The sequence below is a fragment of the Mastigoproctus giganteus genome, chromosome 13 (genome assembly GCF_048544385.1).
Source record: "Mastigoproctus giganteus isolate SK-2022 chromosome 13, ASM4854438v1, whole genome shotgun sequence".
NCBI lineage: Eukaryota > Metazoa > Arthropoda > Arachnida > Uropygi > Thelyphonidae > Mastigoproctus > Mastigoproctus giganteus.
The window spans coordinates 51,353,108-51,367,270 of NC_143587.1; the positions used below are offsets into that span (position 1 = coordinate 51,353,108).

The 14,163-nt window shown below is 35.1% G+C and overlaps 1 protein-coding gene across 1 annotated transcript in view; it reads right to left on the reverse strand.

The window, feature by feature from the left end:
• The window catches only part of Elp5 (Elongator complex protein 5), a 46,348-nt gene that overhangs the window by 16,806 nt on the left and 15,379 nt on the right, over window positions 1-14,163 (reverse strand). Inside the window, exons 4-5 of the mRNA XM_090387769.1 lie at window positions 12,375-12,592; window positions 9,298-9,464 (exon numbers count right to left, since the gene is read on the reverse strand). Coding sequence (XP_090243895.1) covers window positions 9,298-9,464; window positions 12,375-12,592 — 385 coding nt within the window. The remainder of the gene's footprint in view (window positions 1-9,297; window positions 9,465-12,374; window positions 12,593-14,163) is intronic.

A 14,163-nucleotide genomic window follows, 5' to 3' on the forward strand; every position in this document is an offset into this window, starting at 1 on the left:
CATAAATGGTTTAGGTACTCTCCATTCACATTGATTCCTTTCTGCGACCAGTCTAATCTTCTAAAAGCTTCCTCAAGGGCAGCAGTAAACAACTTCGGAGATATTGTGTCTCCTTGTCGAACTCCTTTCTCAATTTTAAATTTGCTACTGTCTTTGTCTAGTCTAATAAAGGAGGTAGCGTTTCATATATTTTCTTCAAAATCATAATACAGTCCATTCCGGTTAATTGGGACATGTCAGGACTAGTGTATTTTGGTCCGATTAAGCGGCTGCCCCAATTAACCCAAGTTTTACGTAAATTGTTAAAAATACAATGTATCCCCCTCCCCTTTTTTACAGTTGGTTCTCTGTACAATCAAATCATGTTACGACGAACTCAACATAGTAAAATACCGTTCACTATATGATGTGCAGTAAGCACCGGTCGTTGTGATCTGAATTTTAATTCTATTAAACGGCAATTCTAATTAGCGAAAATAGGAGGAATATTATCCACAGGCTATAAAAGTAAAGATATATTAAGCACAAATTTACCCTTTATTACCTTACCAATTAAAAAATATGTAAAAATCGGAAGAATATATGTGATAATCGGAATAATTAATACGTACTGTAATATGTACATATGAACTAGTTGACATTTCTGTTCACTGACATTTCTGGGTGGGGGGGTTAAAATTTAAAACAGTAAAAAGATAAGCAATCAATAACAAAGAACACGATACGCACAAGTGAGAACGGAGTAACAAGTTACAAAGCTTTAAAAATAGGAATGAAGAGAAGATCTGAAAATTAATTTTTTTATATGATTGAAGATTTCATGGAAGTGTAAACTCATTTCACCATAATAACCCACAGAATTCCAGCTGTCAGTATTATCGCAAATTCAGTAAGATCGAGTTTACTGTCCGATAGATTTCACTAACAGAAAAGCCCAATAAACAGGTGACTGTTAATTGTTTTATGGTTGTGACCTCCAGAATTTCGACCGAACCATGTGGTACCGTCGGAGACAGTCGTAGCGTAATCTCCAGTGCTGCGGTCTCCTGCCCCGATTAAACGACATGCTGTCCCAATTAAGCAAAGTAAACCCTGGCTATTTTCTCGATTGGTTTCTGTTTTTTAAGATTTGCTCCAAATAAATGGCTGCCTTGATTAACCGGTGGTCCAAATAACCGGAATCCACTGTATATGGTGTATCTATGCCTTGTCTTTCCAGTGTCTCAAACATTGCCTTATGCTGTATGGAGTCAAATGCCTTTTCATAATCCACAAATGCCAGGCATAACGGTGTTTTATATTCATTTGCTTTCTCCATTAACTGTGATATTACATGAAGGTGATTCATAGTTAAGAATCCTGTCCTAAAGCCAGCTTGCTCATTCAGTTGATTCTCATCAAGTATTCTTTCTAATCTGTTAGTAATGATCCTTGTGAACAACTTGTAGATGTGAGATAACAAGCTAATTGTTATTAGCTTGTTAGCTTGTTATGCAGCAAAACTATGATTGCATTATTCCACTCCTTAGGCGTCACACCTTTTCTAATACACTTTGTGAAGAGCCTTGCCAGTTTTTGTGTTATATCTCTTCCTCCCAATTTCAACAACTCTACAGTAACTTCATCTTCCCCCGGGGCTTTCTGATTCTTCATTTTCTTCAATGCATGTTCTACCTCATCAGTAAGAATATCGGGTATGTCGTATGTGTTGCTAATTTGTGATCCATCTTCCCCACTGCCAGCATCATTCCCTTGCTCCTTGTATAATTCTCTATAGTCTTCTGCTATTTGAATTATGCTTTCTCTGCTATTTATAAGTACACCATCGCTATTCTTCAGTTTCAGTGTCATTTGTCTTTCTGTATTACTGCTCATGGCTGCTGATTTAACTCCTTTTTTTTCCCTTAATGCTTGTTCTACTTTTCTTGAGTTAAACCTTCTTATGTCCTCTCTGAGTCTCTTTCTAATGGCTTTGCATAACTCAGTATACTCAATTTTATCCTTGTCAGTTTTTACCTTGCTCTTCATTTGTTGTCTTCGGTTCATCATGACAAGTGTTTCTTGACTAATTTTTTCTTCTTTGGATTTCTTTTTACCTATAGGTTTCTTGGGCTTTATTGCTTTCAGAAAGTTGTAGTATTCCTTGTCGATATCTTGGTCCTGAACAGTCTGCAGAAGCTAAAACCTGTTCTTAAGTTCCAGTACATACTGCTTTTTCTCCTCTTCTTTTATTTCAAAGACCTTCGTATTATTCGTATAAGGGGAAGTCTTGCCTGACCAATTTGATTGGATACTATGATGCAGTCACAAAAGAACTGGATGCAGGGAATAACTTTGATATTATATACTTGGATCTTAGAAAGGCTTTTGATACTGTTGCACATGGAAGACTGCTGCACAAATTGGAGCAGTGTGGCATTGGAGGCAAGTTGCTGCTATGGATAAAGGGGTGGTTGAGGGGGAGAAGACAGAGAGTGGTAATCAATGGACACTGCTCATCGTGGACTAATGTTATTAGTGGAGTCCCTCAGGGTTCAGTATTGGGGCCTTTATTGTTTTCTGTATTTATAAATGATATTGATGATGGTATATCAGGCTTAATGTCCAAGTTTGCAGACGATACGAAGGTTGGCAGGGTTGTCAAGGACACTACTGACACTATGCTGCTGCAACAGGATTTGGAAAGGTTGAGCAGATGGGCTTCGAGGTGGCAAATGAAGTTTAACATTGACAAATGTAAAGTACTACATATGGGAAACAGCAACCCCAGAGCAACGTATCAACTCTGTGGTACTACACTGACAGTGGTAGAGAATGAAAGGGACCTGGGGGTGGTGGTGCAGGCAGATATGAAGTTCTCTGAGCAGTGCAGACGAGCTGCAAGAGTAGCTCATGGTGTATTGTCAATGATATATAGGAATTTTTCTAGCAGGGATAAGGAGGTGATTATTCCCTTGTATAAGGCAATGGTCAGGCCACACCTAGAGTACTGTATACAGGCCTGGAGGCCTCATTTCAGGAAGGATGTAGAGCTGCTGGAACGAGTACAGAGAAGGGCAACTAGATTGGTGAATGGGACAAAGGGGTTCTCTTACGAAGAAAGGCTTAAGTTTTGCAAATTACAGTGTCTGGAAACTAGGCACCAGCGGGGTGATCTGATAGAGGTGTACAAAGCCTTGAATGGTTTGAGCATGCTCAATGCTGATGGGATTCTTCCTGTAGCTCAGAAAAATCACCTGAGAGGGCATAAATTCAAATTGAGGAAAGACAGATGTAGGATAGATGTGCGGAAATTTGCCTTTAGCCAGCGGGTGGTTGGTGGGTGGAACAGACTTCCATCCCTTGTCGTGGAAGTTGATAGCCTAAATAAGTTTAAGGCTCAGCTGGACAGGTATTTCGAACGAACAGAGGGGTGAAGTGGAAGTGGTTATTTTTATTTATTTATGTTACTTTTTTTTTTTTTTTTTTTTTTTTTTTTTGGCTGATGCTGCATAAGCTTGCTTTCTTGCATCAAATGCCTCTACTAATGCTAATGCTAATGCTAATGCTATTTACTTGAGTCAGTTTTTTCCTTTCTTTTCTTACATCTATATCAAGTGTGCATCTTACCATTCTGTGATCACTTCCAACATTTACCTTGTTCAGGACAGTAACATCATTCACGATATATCTTCTGTTGATGAGAATGAAGTCGATTTCATTAGTTGTTAATCCATTTGGGCTCTTCCATGTCCACTTTCTGTTCATCCTTTTCTTGAAAAAAGTGTTCATTACTGACAATCCTCGAGATTCTGTAAATTGCACAAGTCTTTCATGTCTTTCATTTCTTTCACCTCTTTCATTTCTTTCACCAATTCCAAAATTTCCTATAGTTCCCCTTTCTGCACTGTTTTGTCTCTTTCCAACCTTAGCATTGAAGTCCCCCATAATGATAGTGTAGTTGGTTTTCTGCTCATCTAGAAGACTCTCAATTTCGGTGTACATTTCTTCAACCTCTTCATTGTCATGGCTCGATGTTGGTGCATAAATCATTATAACTTTTAGCTTGTACCTGTTAGAAATCCTCAGCAGTAGTCTTGACACCCTTGGTGATGTACTTTTGAATTCCAAAATGTTGTTTTTTATATCTTTATGGACCAGAAAGCCAACTTCACCTTTGCTCCTGTCACTGTTTCCATTGGTGTGCAGCAGATTTCCACTTGATAAACTTATAAGTGATTCATTTCTCCTTCTTGTTTCAGCCAAACTGATGATATTCCAATTCACATTTTCTAATTCCTTTTCCAGCTCTAATATCCTGTCTTCACCGATGAGTGATCTTACGTTGTAACAGGCCAAGTTCAGTTTCCGTGCATGGCAGCCTAGTCATACCCAGAGATTCTTAGCACCCTCTGATCCTATCGCTGCCATAAGAGGGGGAGTGAAAGCCACTGGGGACTGAGAGCCATTTGTTTCGTTGTGCTGTCATGTTCTGGAGGGTTTGGTCTTTTCCTCTTCACTCTAAACATTTGTTGCCATCTAAGGACGTAACAGGGCTTACCATCGAGGTGTGCATGAGTGGATTTTAGGGAGGCAGGCCAACCGGACTTCTCCTAAATCTTCTTAAATAGAAAGATATTGGATCCATCAGTGTTTTAGACTGAGTGTCTGATAACACACATAATGCCTGTTCCCCTTTAAGCCCCAACCTCTCATCACTGTTAATTAAATCATAATTGTTTTGTCAGGATGGCACTGATGAGTCCATGCCTTCCCATAGATGAGTTAGAATTAAGCACTGATGCTGTATGGGGGTGGCATCCTATTATAAATATGTTATATCATGCTGTTGCTTTCTACCGTTTATTATTGAAACTTTGAATTTCTCTCTTTTAGTACTATCTCTTATTCAGCAATCTTTGTAACTTAGCAGAGGCCACTATTACAAATTACAGATATGTGGCTAGTCATAGAATGCTTGTATGAGCCAGTGACAAGTTTGACATTACTTTAGAACAGCTGAGAGCAAAGGGAGATAGAAAACTGTGAGTGCTGGAAAAATGTATGCTTAATTAAATACATGGGTAATCTCTTCCATAAACAATGAACAGTAAGGATGTGCAAAAACAATAGGTTTAATTCTACACAACTAAGGTTTTTGCTGCCTTACAACTAGTCATACAGCTCAAGTAGGGAAAACAAGTAGCTCAGCTCAAGATCACTTATTTTAACTTTTCACTCCACACTAACGCTCTGGAAGAGAAAGCCTAGTGAGTGACCTTGAGTTGCCCCTGTTATTTTTTCTCTGATATAGTTATAATAACAACAAATAATAGCAATGATCTTTGCTATTACATGCAAGAAATTAATTTAATTTTTCCAAAGTACATTATTAAAATCAAAATATTATATAAAATGATAGACTGAACATATCTCAATATAATTATTCCTTAAGAAGAATAGTTTTTTATCCTCCAATGTGAAGTATTTTTTTGTGAAGCACATTCATCAATATTCTCTCAAAATATTGTTGAATATGCTGCACTAGGCATGCATTTAAAATTGTTTTACAGTACAGTGAAATGTCCTTTAATGGACACCTCTCTAAAGTGGAAGCCCCTTGTTGTGGACACTCAGGCTTGGATCCCAGCCATAAGTATTTGAAATTGCATGCTAAGTGATCTCTCTAAAGCTGACACTCTCTAGCAGACATGGACTCTTTGATAGCTGTCCTTTTTGATCTTTCAACTCTCCTGCAGAAGAAAAAGATTATTTCGAGGGTAGCATTTCAGATGAACACATTCATTGCTGGTAACACACATGTGTGTTTTCATAGGTCTTCATTTAGCCAAGAAGGCAAATTTACAAACTTTGTTGTGACTGTCTGAAGCAGTTCATTGGCATGTACATTGCTTATCAAGGCAATAAAATTGTAAACCTGGGAGACACTGTTGCTGAGCAGGAAAGGGGAGAGTTTTAGTGTGAATGTGAGAATACAATTGTAATACAGTACTGTAGAATAAATTTCTTTAAAAAAAAAAAAAATTAACACCTTATAAATGGACTAATGCATTTGCATTAGAGTCCTCTACAAATGCATGCTCCATAAAAATCAGTCAAAATTAATTGGACACTTTGATTGAAACTGCTCCATTCACCAGTAAACATATGGTATATCTAGATCTTCAAAATGCAAAAAAACTGACTCGCACATCTGGTACTACCATCTATCTATTCTTTAAGAATCAGCTTTGTTTTCTTAGAGTGTATGGTTGTTACAGTACCGTAGTAAATTTCAAGTGGACAGATTCTGGACAATTATTAAATTCTGTGCAGAATTCCAGGCCCAGGTAAGAATTTACATTTACATACTCATACTGTACTCATATGTCTCAAAAACAGTTAACTCTGAAAGAAAAGGTAGAATTTTCTAGAAAAGAAAAGTATGGAGTTTGTAAGTTAGCTGATCATTTCAAAATTGGAAATATTTCAGCAGCAATTATTAAAAATCAAGAAACTTTGTTAAAACAGTGGCAGGCATCCTTCCTAAAATGAGGCCTCCAGACCTGTATACAGTACTCAATGTGTGGCCCGACCATTGCCTTAACAAAGGGATAATCACCTCTTTATCCCTACTAGAAAAATTCCTGTATATCATTGAAAAAACCCAATGAGCTGCTCTGGAAACCTGTCTGCACTGCCCAGAAAACTTCATATTTGACTGCACAATTACCCCCTAGGTCTTTTTAATTCTCCAATAACTTGAACGTAGTACCACACAGTTGGTATGTTACTCTATATTGCTACCCATATGCAGTATTTTGCATTTGTCGATGTTAAACTTCAGTTGCCACCTCTCAGCCCAACTTTTGTAGATCCTGTTGCAGTAGCATACTGTCATTAACAACCTCACCAACCTTCGTATCATCTGTAAAATTGGACATTAAGCTTGATATACCTTCATCAATATCATTGATAAATATAGAAAACAATGAGCCCAACACTGAACCTTGGAGGACTCCACTAATAACATTAGTCCACGAAGAGCAGTATCCATTGATTACCACTCTCTGTTTCCCATTCAACCATCCCTTTATCCATAGCAGTATCAAAATTATATATGATATCAAAATTATTTTTTGCATCCAGTTCCTTTGTGACCACATTGCAGTATCCAATCAAATTGGTCAGACAAGACTTCCCCTTAACAAACCCATGCTCTGCCTGAACTATAACTGCATTCTTGTCTAGATGATCATGCAATGCTTCTTTAACCAGTGACTCCATTATTTTTCCAGAACAGAAGTTAAACTAACAGGTTTGTAATTATTCATATCACCCTTTGTGAATTTGGGGGATACATTTGCACATCTCTAGTCCATGGGGACCTCCCCCAGAATCCAAGGATGCTCTCATAATTATGGCTAAGGGTTTGCTTACTTCTTTTGCTGCCTCCTTTAATATAATTGGATAGATCCCATCCACCCAAGGCACCTTTCTTATGTTTAACTTCAACAATTTTTCCTCCATTTTGCTCTCAGTTATTACAAAATTATTTAGCTCCCTGTTAGAGTTTGATAAACTTCTGGCCACCACTTCCCTACAGAATGCTGGGTACACAGTCAAAACATTCCCATCTCTGGGCTTATGATTCAAACCAAAGCTTTAGAAATTCTTTAGCAAAATTTCTTTAGAACTTTGCTAAAGAAATTGGCACAATTGACTTTAAAGCATCTAATGGCTGGTTAGGTAAGTTCTGTAGGTGTCCCAAGATTTCTTTAAAAACAATTTGTGGGAGTCTATTGATGTTAATTTGAATACCATTGCTAAGTGAAAAAAAAAAAAAGCTGTCATCAATACTTGTTGCATACTCACCACAAAACATGGAATGCTAATGAAAATGGGTCTTTTATTTTGCCCAGTTCTGGTTTTTAGGAGCATTAGCAACTAAGGCCATATTGCTCCGGGATATGCTGTGGTCATTCCCTGACCTTTCCACATCCTCCGTATTTGGTGGTGACGGGCTTGAACCCCGGTCTAATCAAGAAGCGCGTACTATGCACTGCTGCTCCTTCCCACCCGGCTACAGATGCGCCTTCCGGGTAATACAATGTGGCTTAGAAAGGGAAACAATGTGCTGGAGGTAAAGTGGCAAAGGAGCATCTAACTGTACTTTTGTGTGCAAGCACGGCAGGCACTTGTGAAATACTTCTTGTTATAGGCAAATCTAGGAAACAAAGGTGTTTTAAAAGTTTGGATTTAAGTAAACTTAATGACATTGAAAATCAAACAATAAAGCTTTGATGACTAGGGAGATAATGACAGAATGGCTGATCTTGGGTAAAAGAATGATTTGCCAGATTAGAAAAGTTATTTTATTTCTTAACAATGCCACATCTCTCCCATATATTAAACTGAATAATGTTGAAACAGTGTTTTTTTTCCTTCCATCATAACATCCACTTCTCAACCACTAGATCAAGGAATAATTGCAAACTTTAAGGTGAAATATCGACAAATGGTTCTTAAACACCTGATTTCAAAACATTATGAAGAAAAAAGTTGTTCAAAACTTTGCAAAAGCATAGATCTAGTAAAAGCTATAATCTGAATTAGTGCAGCATTTATTACCTTTCCCTGTGTGAAATATATACTTAAATAAATTTGAACTGAAAAAGTATAATTGCAGAACACATATATACACAAATCTGTATTTAATTGAAGTGTAACTAAAATGATGGTTGATATAAACTCACACCATTATGATAAAAATCACTCTTTAAATTGAGATAAATTATACACACATAAAAATGGAGGAAATGGATAAACGAGAAGGTGGCACAAGTTACATTTATTTATTTTATTTTATTTATTTATTTTTTTTTTGTTTTGTTTTTGGCTGACGCATATATCTACTTCCTTGCACCATTTTGACAATATTAAAATCATGTTATCTATAGGTTATGCAAATCTATCTTACATGTAGTTTTTTTATTACTTTATGTACTGATGACAGCAAGAAAAGATATGTACAAAAAACATATTTAAGTGTGAAATTAACTTCAATGCTGTAGCTTTGTAGAAGATACCATAAAAGGCATGACAACTTGCAGGCCAAAACACTTAAATTCACATCTAATTTAATTTAACTAATCCTAACTTTAACAATGTTATATATCAGCAAAGCTCAGTTGTAAAATTATAGCAAACCAACAGTAAGTAAAACTGAAGAACCTCTTGGTCATTATGCTTTAAATCTGAACATTACTAAATATAGTAAATAATAACAAAATAAATTTAAAATTAAAAACAACAAACCTCTTTGACCATCTCACTTCTTTTGTTTTTATGCACCAAAGTACAAACTGGATTCCTATATTTTTCTGATAGGGATAACTGGATAATTGAAGTTGCTAAATGTCTAAGATAATGCAACTCTTCAACTTCATGAATATCAGCATGCACAAGTGCTATAGTTTTTTTCACTGAAATATTTCAAAAGGAAAACTCAGTTATATAACAAATAATCAAAAACAGAGTTATCCAATTATTATGAAGGAAAATACTTCTCTGCATGCATTCACTAGAAATAAAGTTAATAGGAGCAAACTAATATTAATATACAAAATTTTTTTTTTTTTTTTTTTTTGGTAGTAGTTAGTGCATCGGCTTCTGTGGCCATATTGCACCTCCCAAGGTTTTTGCAGTACTTTGATCCAAGCCCGAGGCGGGAATCGAACCCGCGACCTTTGGGTTGCCGGGCAGGTACTTTACCCACTCGGCTAGCCCGGTCGGCAATATACAAAATAAACAATAGTAATCACATGTTCCTATTAAATTTATTTCAAATAAATTTAATAAAGCTAACTAATATTAATATACAATAATAAACAATAACAATGCTAGAATAACACTCAGCAATGTTCAAATTGTAGTTTAGAAATCTTTACAGGTCTCATCTTATGGCTGAATAATCTTATCTTTATATACATAAATTTTTTAAACACCCAAACATTTTCAAATTACTGGTTTGAATGAAAAGCTCTTAAAGTAATGATTTACAGGATAAAATTCAAAGAAAAAGCAATAGGTAAAAAAACCAGATCAGTCTTTTCAAAGCTAGTTCATGCAATCTGTAAATGTAGTAAGAGAATCTAATTCTTGATCATCATAGCAGACATGATTTTCTAGGTATTCTCTGTTCCTGTATATTCCAAATACAGACAGTCCTTGATTATTCAACATGATGTGTTCCTCTGTTATGAGGTTGAAGATACCCAAATTATCTGGATTATTTTCACTTAAATAACTCAGAAAATTTGTATTAAACTGATTATATTTTAAGTTCAACATAGTACTGTATTTATCAATCCAAATCACAACCACCTTAAATACATGAACCACTATTGTATTAAGTTCATTTATCAATAGCAAACATCAAAAACTAGAAATCATTAGTATAACACAATACATTGAAATCACGTCAAATCAAAACAAATTTGTTATGATTTCAATATTTTTACATCATAGTGAAAATTGATATTTAAAAATACTGGGCCATATAATACCATACTAAACCTGTAAAAATAAAAAAGTCATTAAATGTTTCATACCTTGTTTTCTTTATGTGTTTAAATAGGTCTAAAATTATTGAGGTACTCGTAAGGCATTAGGTGGGTTACTATTATTTTGCAATGTTAATTGCAAAATAATAGTAATTATTATTTTGCAATGTTAATTGCAAAATAATAGTAATCAGTAATTTTTTTTCTCAGTTGCTTGATATACGAATCATTAGTTTTTTTTTGCTCAACTGCAAAAAAACTACTAGTTATTATTATTTCACAATGCCATTTCTTTCTTTTTCCTGTAATCTCTAATACAGATGGCCACTCTGGCCAATGCACAGGCACCTCCGTAGCCAGGTGGGCAGGAGCAGCAGTGCATAGCACACGCTTCTTGATTAGACTGGGGTTCAAGCCCGTGCCCACCAAATACAGAGGATGCGGAAAGGTCAGGGAATTACCACTGCATATCCCCAGAGCAATATGGCCTTAGTTGCTAATGCTCCTAAAAAAAAAAAAAACAAATAATAAATAATAACAAGCCAATGCACAAAATGCTTAAACACAGAATATTCACTTCTCTTGGAAAACCTATTATATATAAACTTATTACATATTATTGATATCTTGATTCATGTCAATACTCCAAACTACAAATCCTCATAAGATAATATGGAGTTTTTAACATAAAATTTTATACTAGGAGTTTTTTGTATACTAGGGGTTTTTAACATAAAATTTTCAGGAAAAAAAAAAAAATGTGGTGCTACATCACTTAATGTCCTGTCAAGTTATTTTTATCTCTATAAATCACCTCCACATGTCATCACAATATAATCAATAATGAAAAAAATTATTCACATATGAATTTGCATAGATAATGATCATTTGATGCAAATTTCTCTCCAAAAGTCTCTCTCTCTCTCTCTCTAAATGTTAATGTTATTTTCTTTTGCCACTTGAAGTGCTTTCATACATCTTTGTGAAATAAGTCATTTTGAACACCTCTCAAATGGTCAATCATTGAAAAAATTAAGTTAAAACTCAGGAAATTTGGATAAAAGTTTTGCAGTAAACTGGAACAGGTTTCAATGTTCATAAAATTTGTTAAAAATACACAGCAAGTAAATATTCAAGCCAATCTAATCTGATTTCCATCAGCAAAAGATTTCTTGATTTAATAATTTTGGCTTTACTAATTACACTAACGAATTGCTCATGCTGAAGCACATCTAAATTGGACACCTTGGTCAGCGATTCTTAACAACCTCTTCTCAATATGTATATCCTTTGAGACTTTCCCCCAAGGATTAATGGGAATTAAGCTTTTAATAACCAGTAGGGGGGGGGGGGGTTACCAAACAGTTATTTGGTTTGCTCAAAATGGGTTACCAGAAGGCTGAGAAACAATTGAATTTAATCTTTTAGCTTTTCTGGTTTTATAGAATTTGTTTCTACAAACAGAGTAAATTTTAAATAAATTGACAAAGATTACAGAAAAATTTTATAATGCCTAAGAAATTGCACACATTTTTTAATGTTTTTAAAATCAAATCAAACTCATCATCATAACATTAAGTCTATAAATTTAAATGTCGCAGAAGTAGATTGGTGATTTGATACTAAAACTGCTTCTCCATGATCATTTTCATTATTAAAAATAAGGAATCAAAATGATATTATAAAATTACTTGTACTGTTTGGTATTTCTTTTCCATTCATCTCACATTACTATCTATATATTAACAAAAATAAATAAATGATTACAGAAATAATCTAAATTGCTCCAATCTTTGCTAATTACATATTTGTCAATTTTTAAAATAATACCTTTGTACTTGTGTGATAAACTATAAAGTTCTCTATATATGTCATGAACATTCCGTTGCATGAGTATCGTACTCAAGCTATCTATAATTACAACACATCCTTCCTGCAAGTCAATGTGGTTAAATACATCATGAAGACAATAACAGTTAGCAGGAGCACCATCAAAGCTTTCTTGGTTCCATCGAAGTGGATCAGATAATCCATCATAGATCTTTAATCTATAAATAAGATAATGTATAATCAAATATATCCACAACACATAAATTAAAAATAAAAAAGCATATTTAAACTAGAAGTAACAAAAGCAACCACCTCTGCATAGCACAAAAGCAATTTCCAGATAAACGTTTTTAAACACGTACAACCCAGAGACAAAGTGGCAGAGCATGCAGTGGACTTCAAAATCATCACCAAGGCCCAATAAGTTTAATTTATAGAAGTTCAGGATCAAGATGATGCTGATCATGTTTTTTAACAAACAGGATGTGATTCACAAGGAATTTGTACCCAAAGATGGGGGAAGAGTCAATACTGCATTCTATATACAGGTGCTTCAAGGACTATTGAAGCACATTTCCTGGGTGAGCTGCAATTTTGAATGAAAGACTGCTAGTTCTTGTTACATGACAATGCCCTGCCCATTCTGTGCTTGTCGTGAAGACATTTGTGATGAAATATGGCATTTTACAAATCAAGCATTTACTCTACTCTCCCGCTCTAACATTAGTGGACTTCTTCCTCTTTCCCAAGGTGAACACTGCCCTCAAAGGAAAGAGATTTCAGGACATTGAGAACATAAAGAAAAACATAAATTCTGAACTGAACACCATCTCTTTGGACACCTTTTATTGACTCTTTCAGAAACTTTTAGAATGGTGTAATAAGTGCATTCAATCGGGTGGTATTCTTTTTACTGCACCAGTTACGGAACTTTACTGCCAACCCCTTGCATGTTTTAAGCTGTAAATCAAGCAGGACTAAAATTCATGTTTATAACTGTAAATTTTCTAATAAATGACTTTGTTATAAACAAGCTTGACTATATATAAAATAAAATTCAGGGTATTACTTCTTTGGTTTTGACATGAACTTCTTTCCCTGTGTGGCAACTACAAAGAAATACAGCAAGGACTGAACACCATAATGGTGTTTGGTTTTACCACATTGATAATATATTGATTTATCATATTTCAGACAAGCCAGTAAGGGACAAGTCAGTAAGTGGCATTTTATTAATGATGAACAGGAATTTTGCTAGTAAGAAGTAATTATTCCATTATATAAAGCCTTTGTTAAGCCATATCTTTAGTTTCTGTATACAGTACTAAAGATATGGCTTAACAAAGAAAAAGGGGATTTTAAATCTGTATACAGGTTTAAAATCCCCTTTTTCTTTGTTTAAAATACAGGCTTAAAATCCCCTTTCATTCCACATACACAGGTAAACCTGTATACAGGTTTAAAATCCCCATTTCAGGAGTAACATGGATATGCTGAAAAAGGTGCAGCAAAGAGTAATGTCAGCTACTGATATTATGGTGTAATAAGTGCATTTTTTTAAACTGGTTTACTTCTTCAGGTTATGAATAGCAGCCAGTAACAAAACTGCAAGTTGTTTGCAAGTTGTCTGCATCATTATCTGCAAGTTGTTTATCAGTTCACTAGGTGGTAGATGACTCTCATCAACCGGTGAAATACCACCACTTTTGCTTATTGGAGGCTTGAAGTGGTGGAACCCATGTTTAGTCTCTAGAGCTAAGTTCCGGCCAACCCTTCCCTATCTCATCCA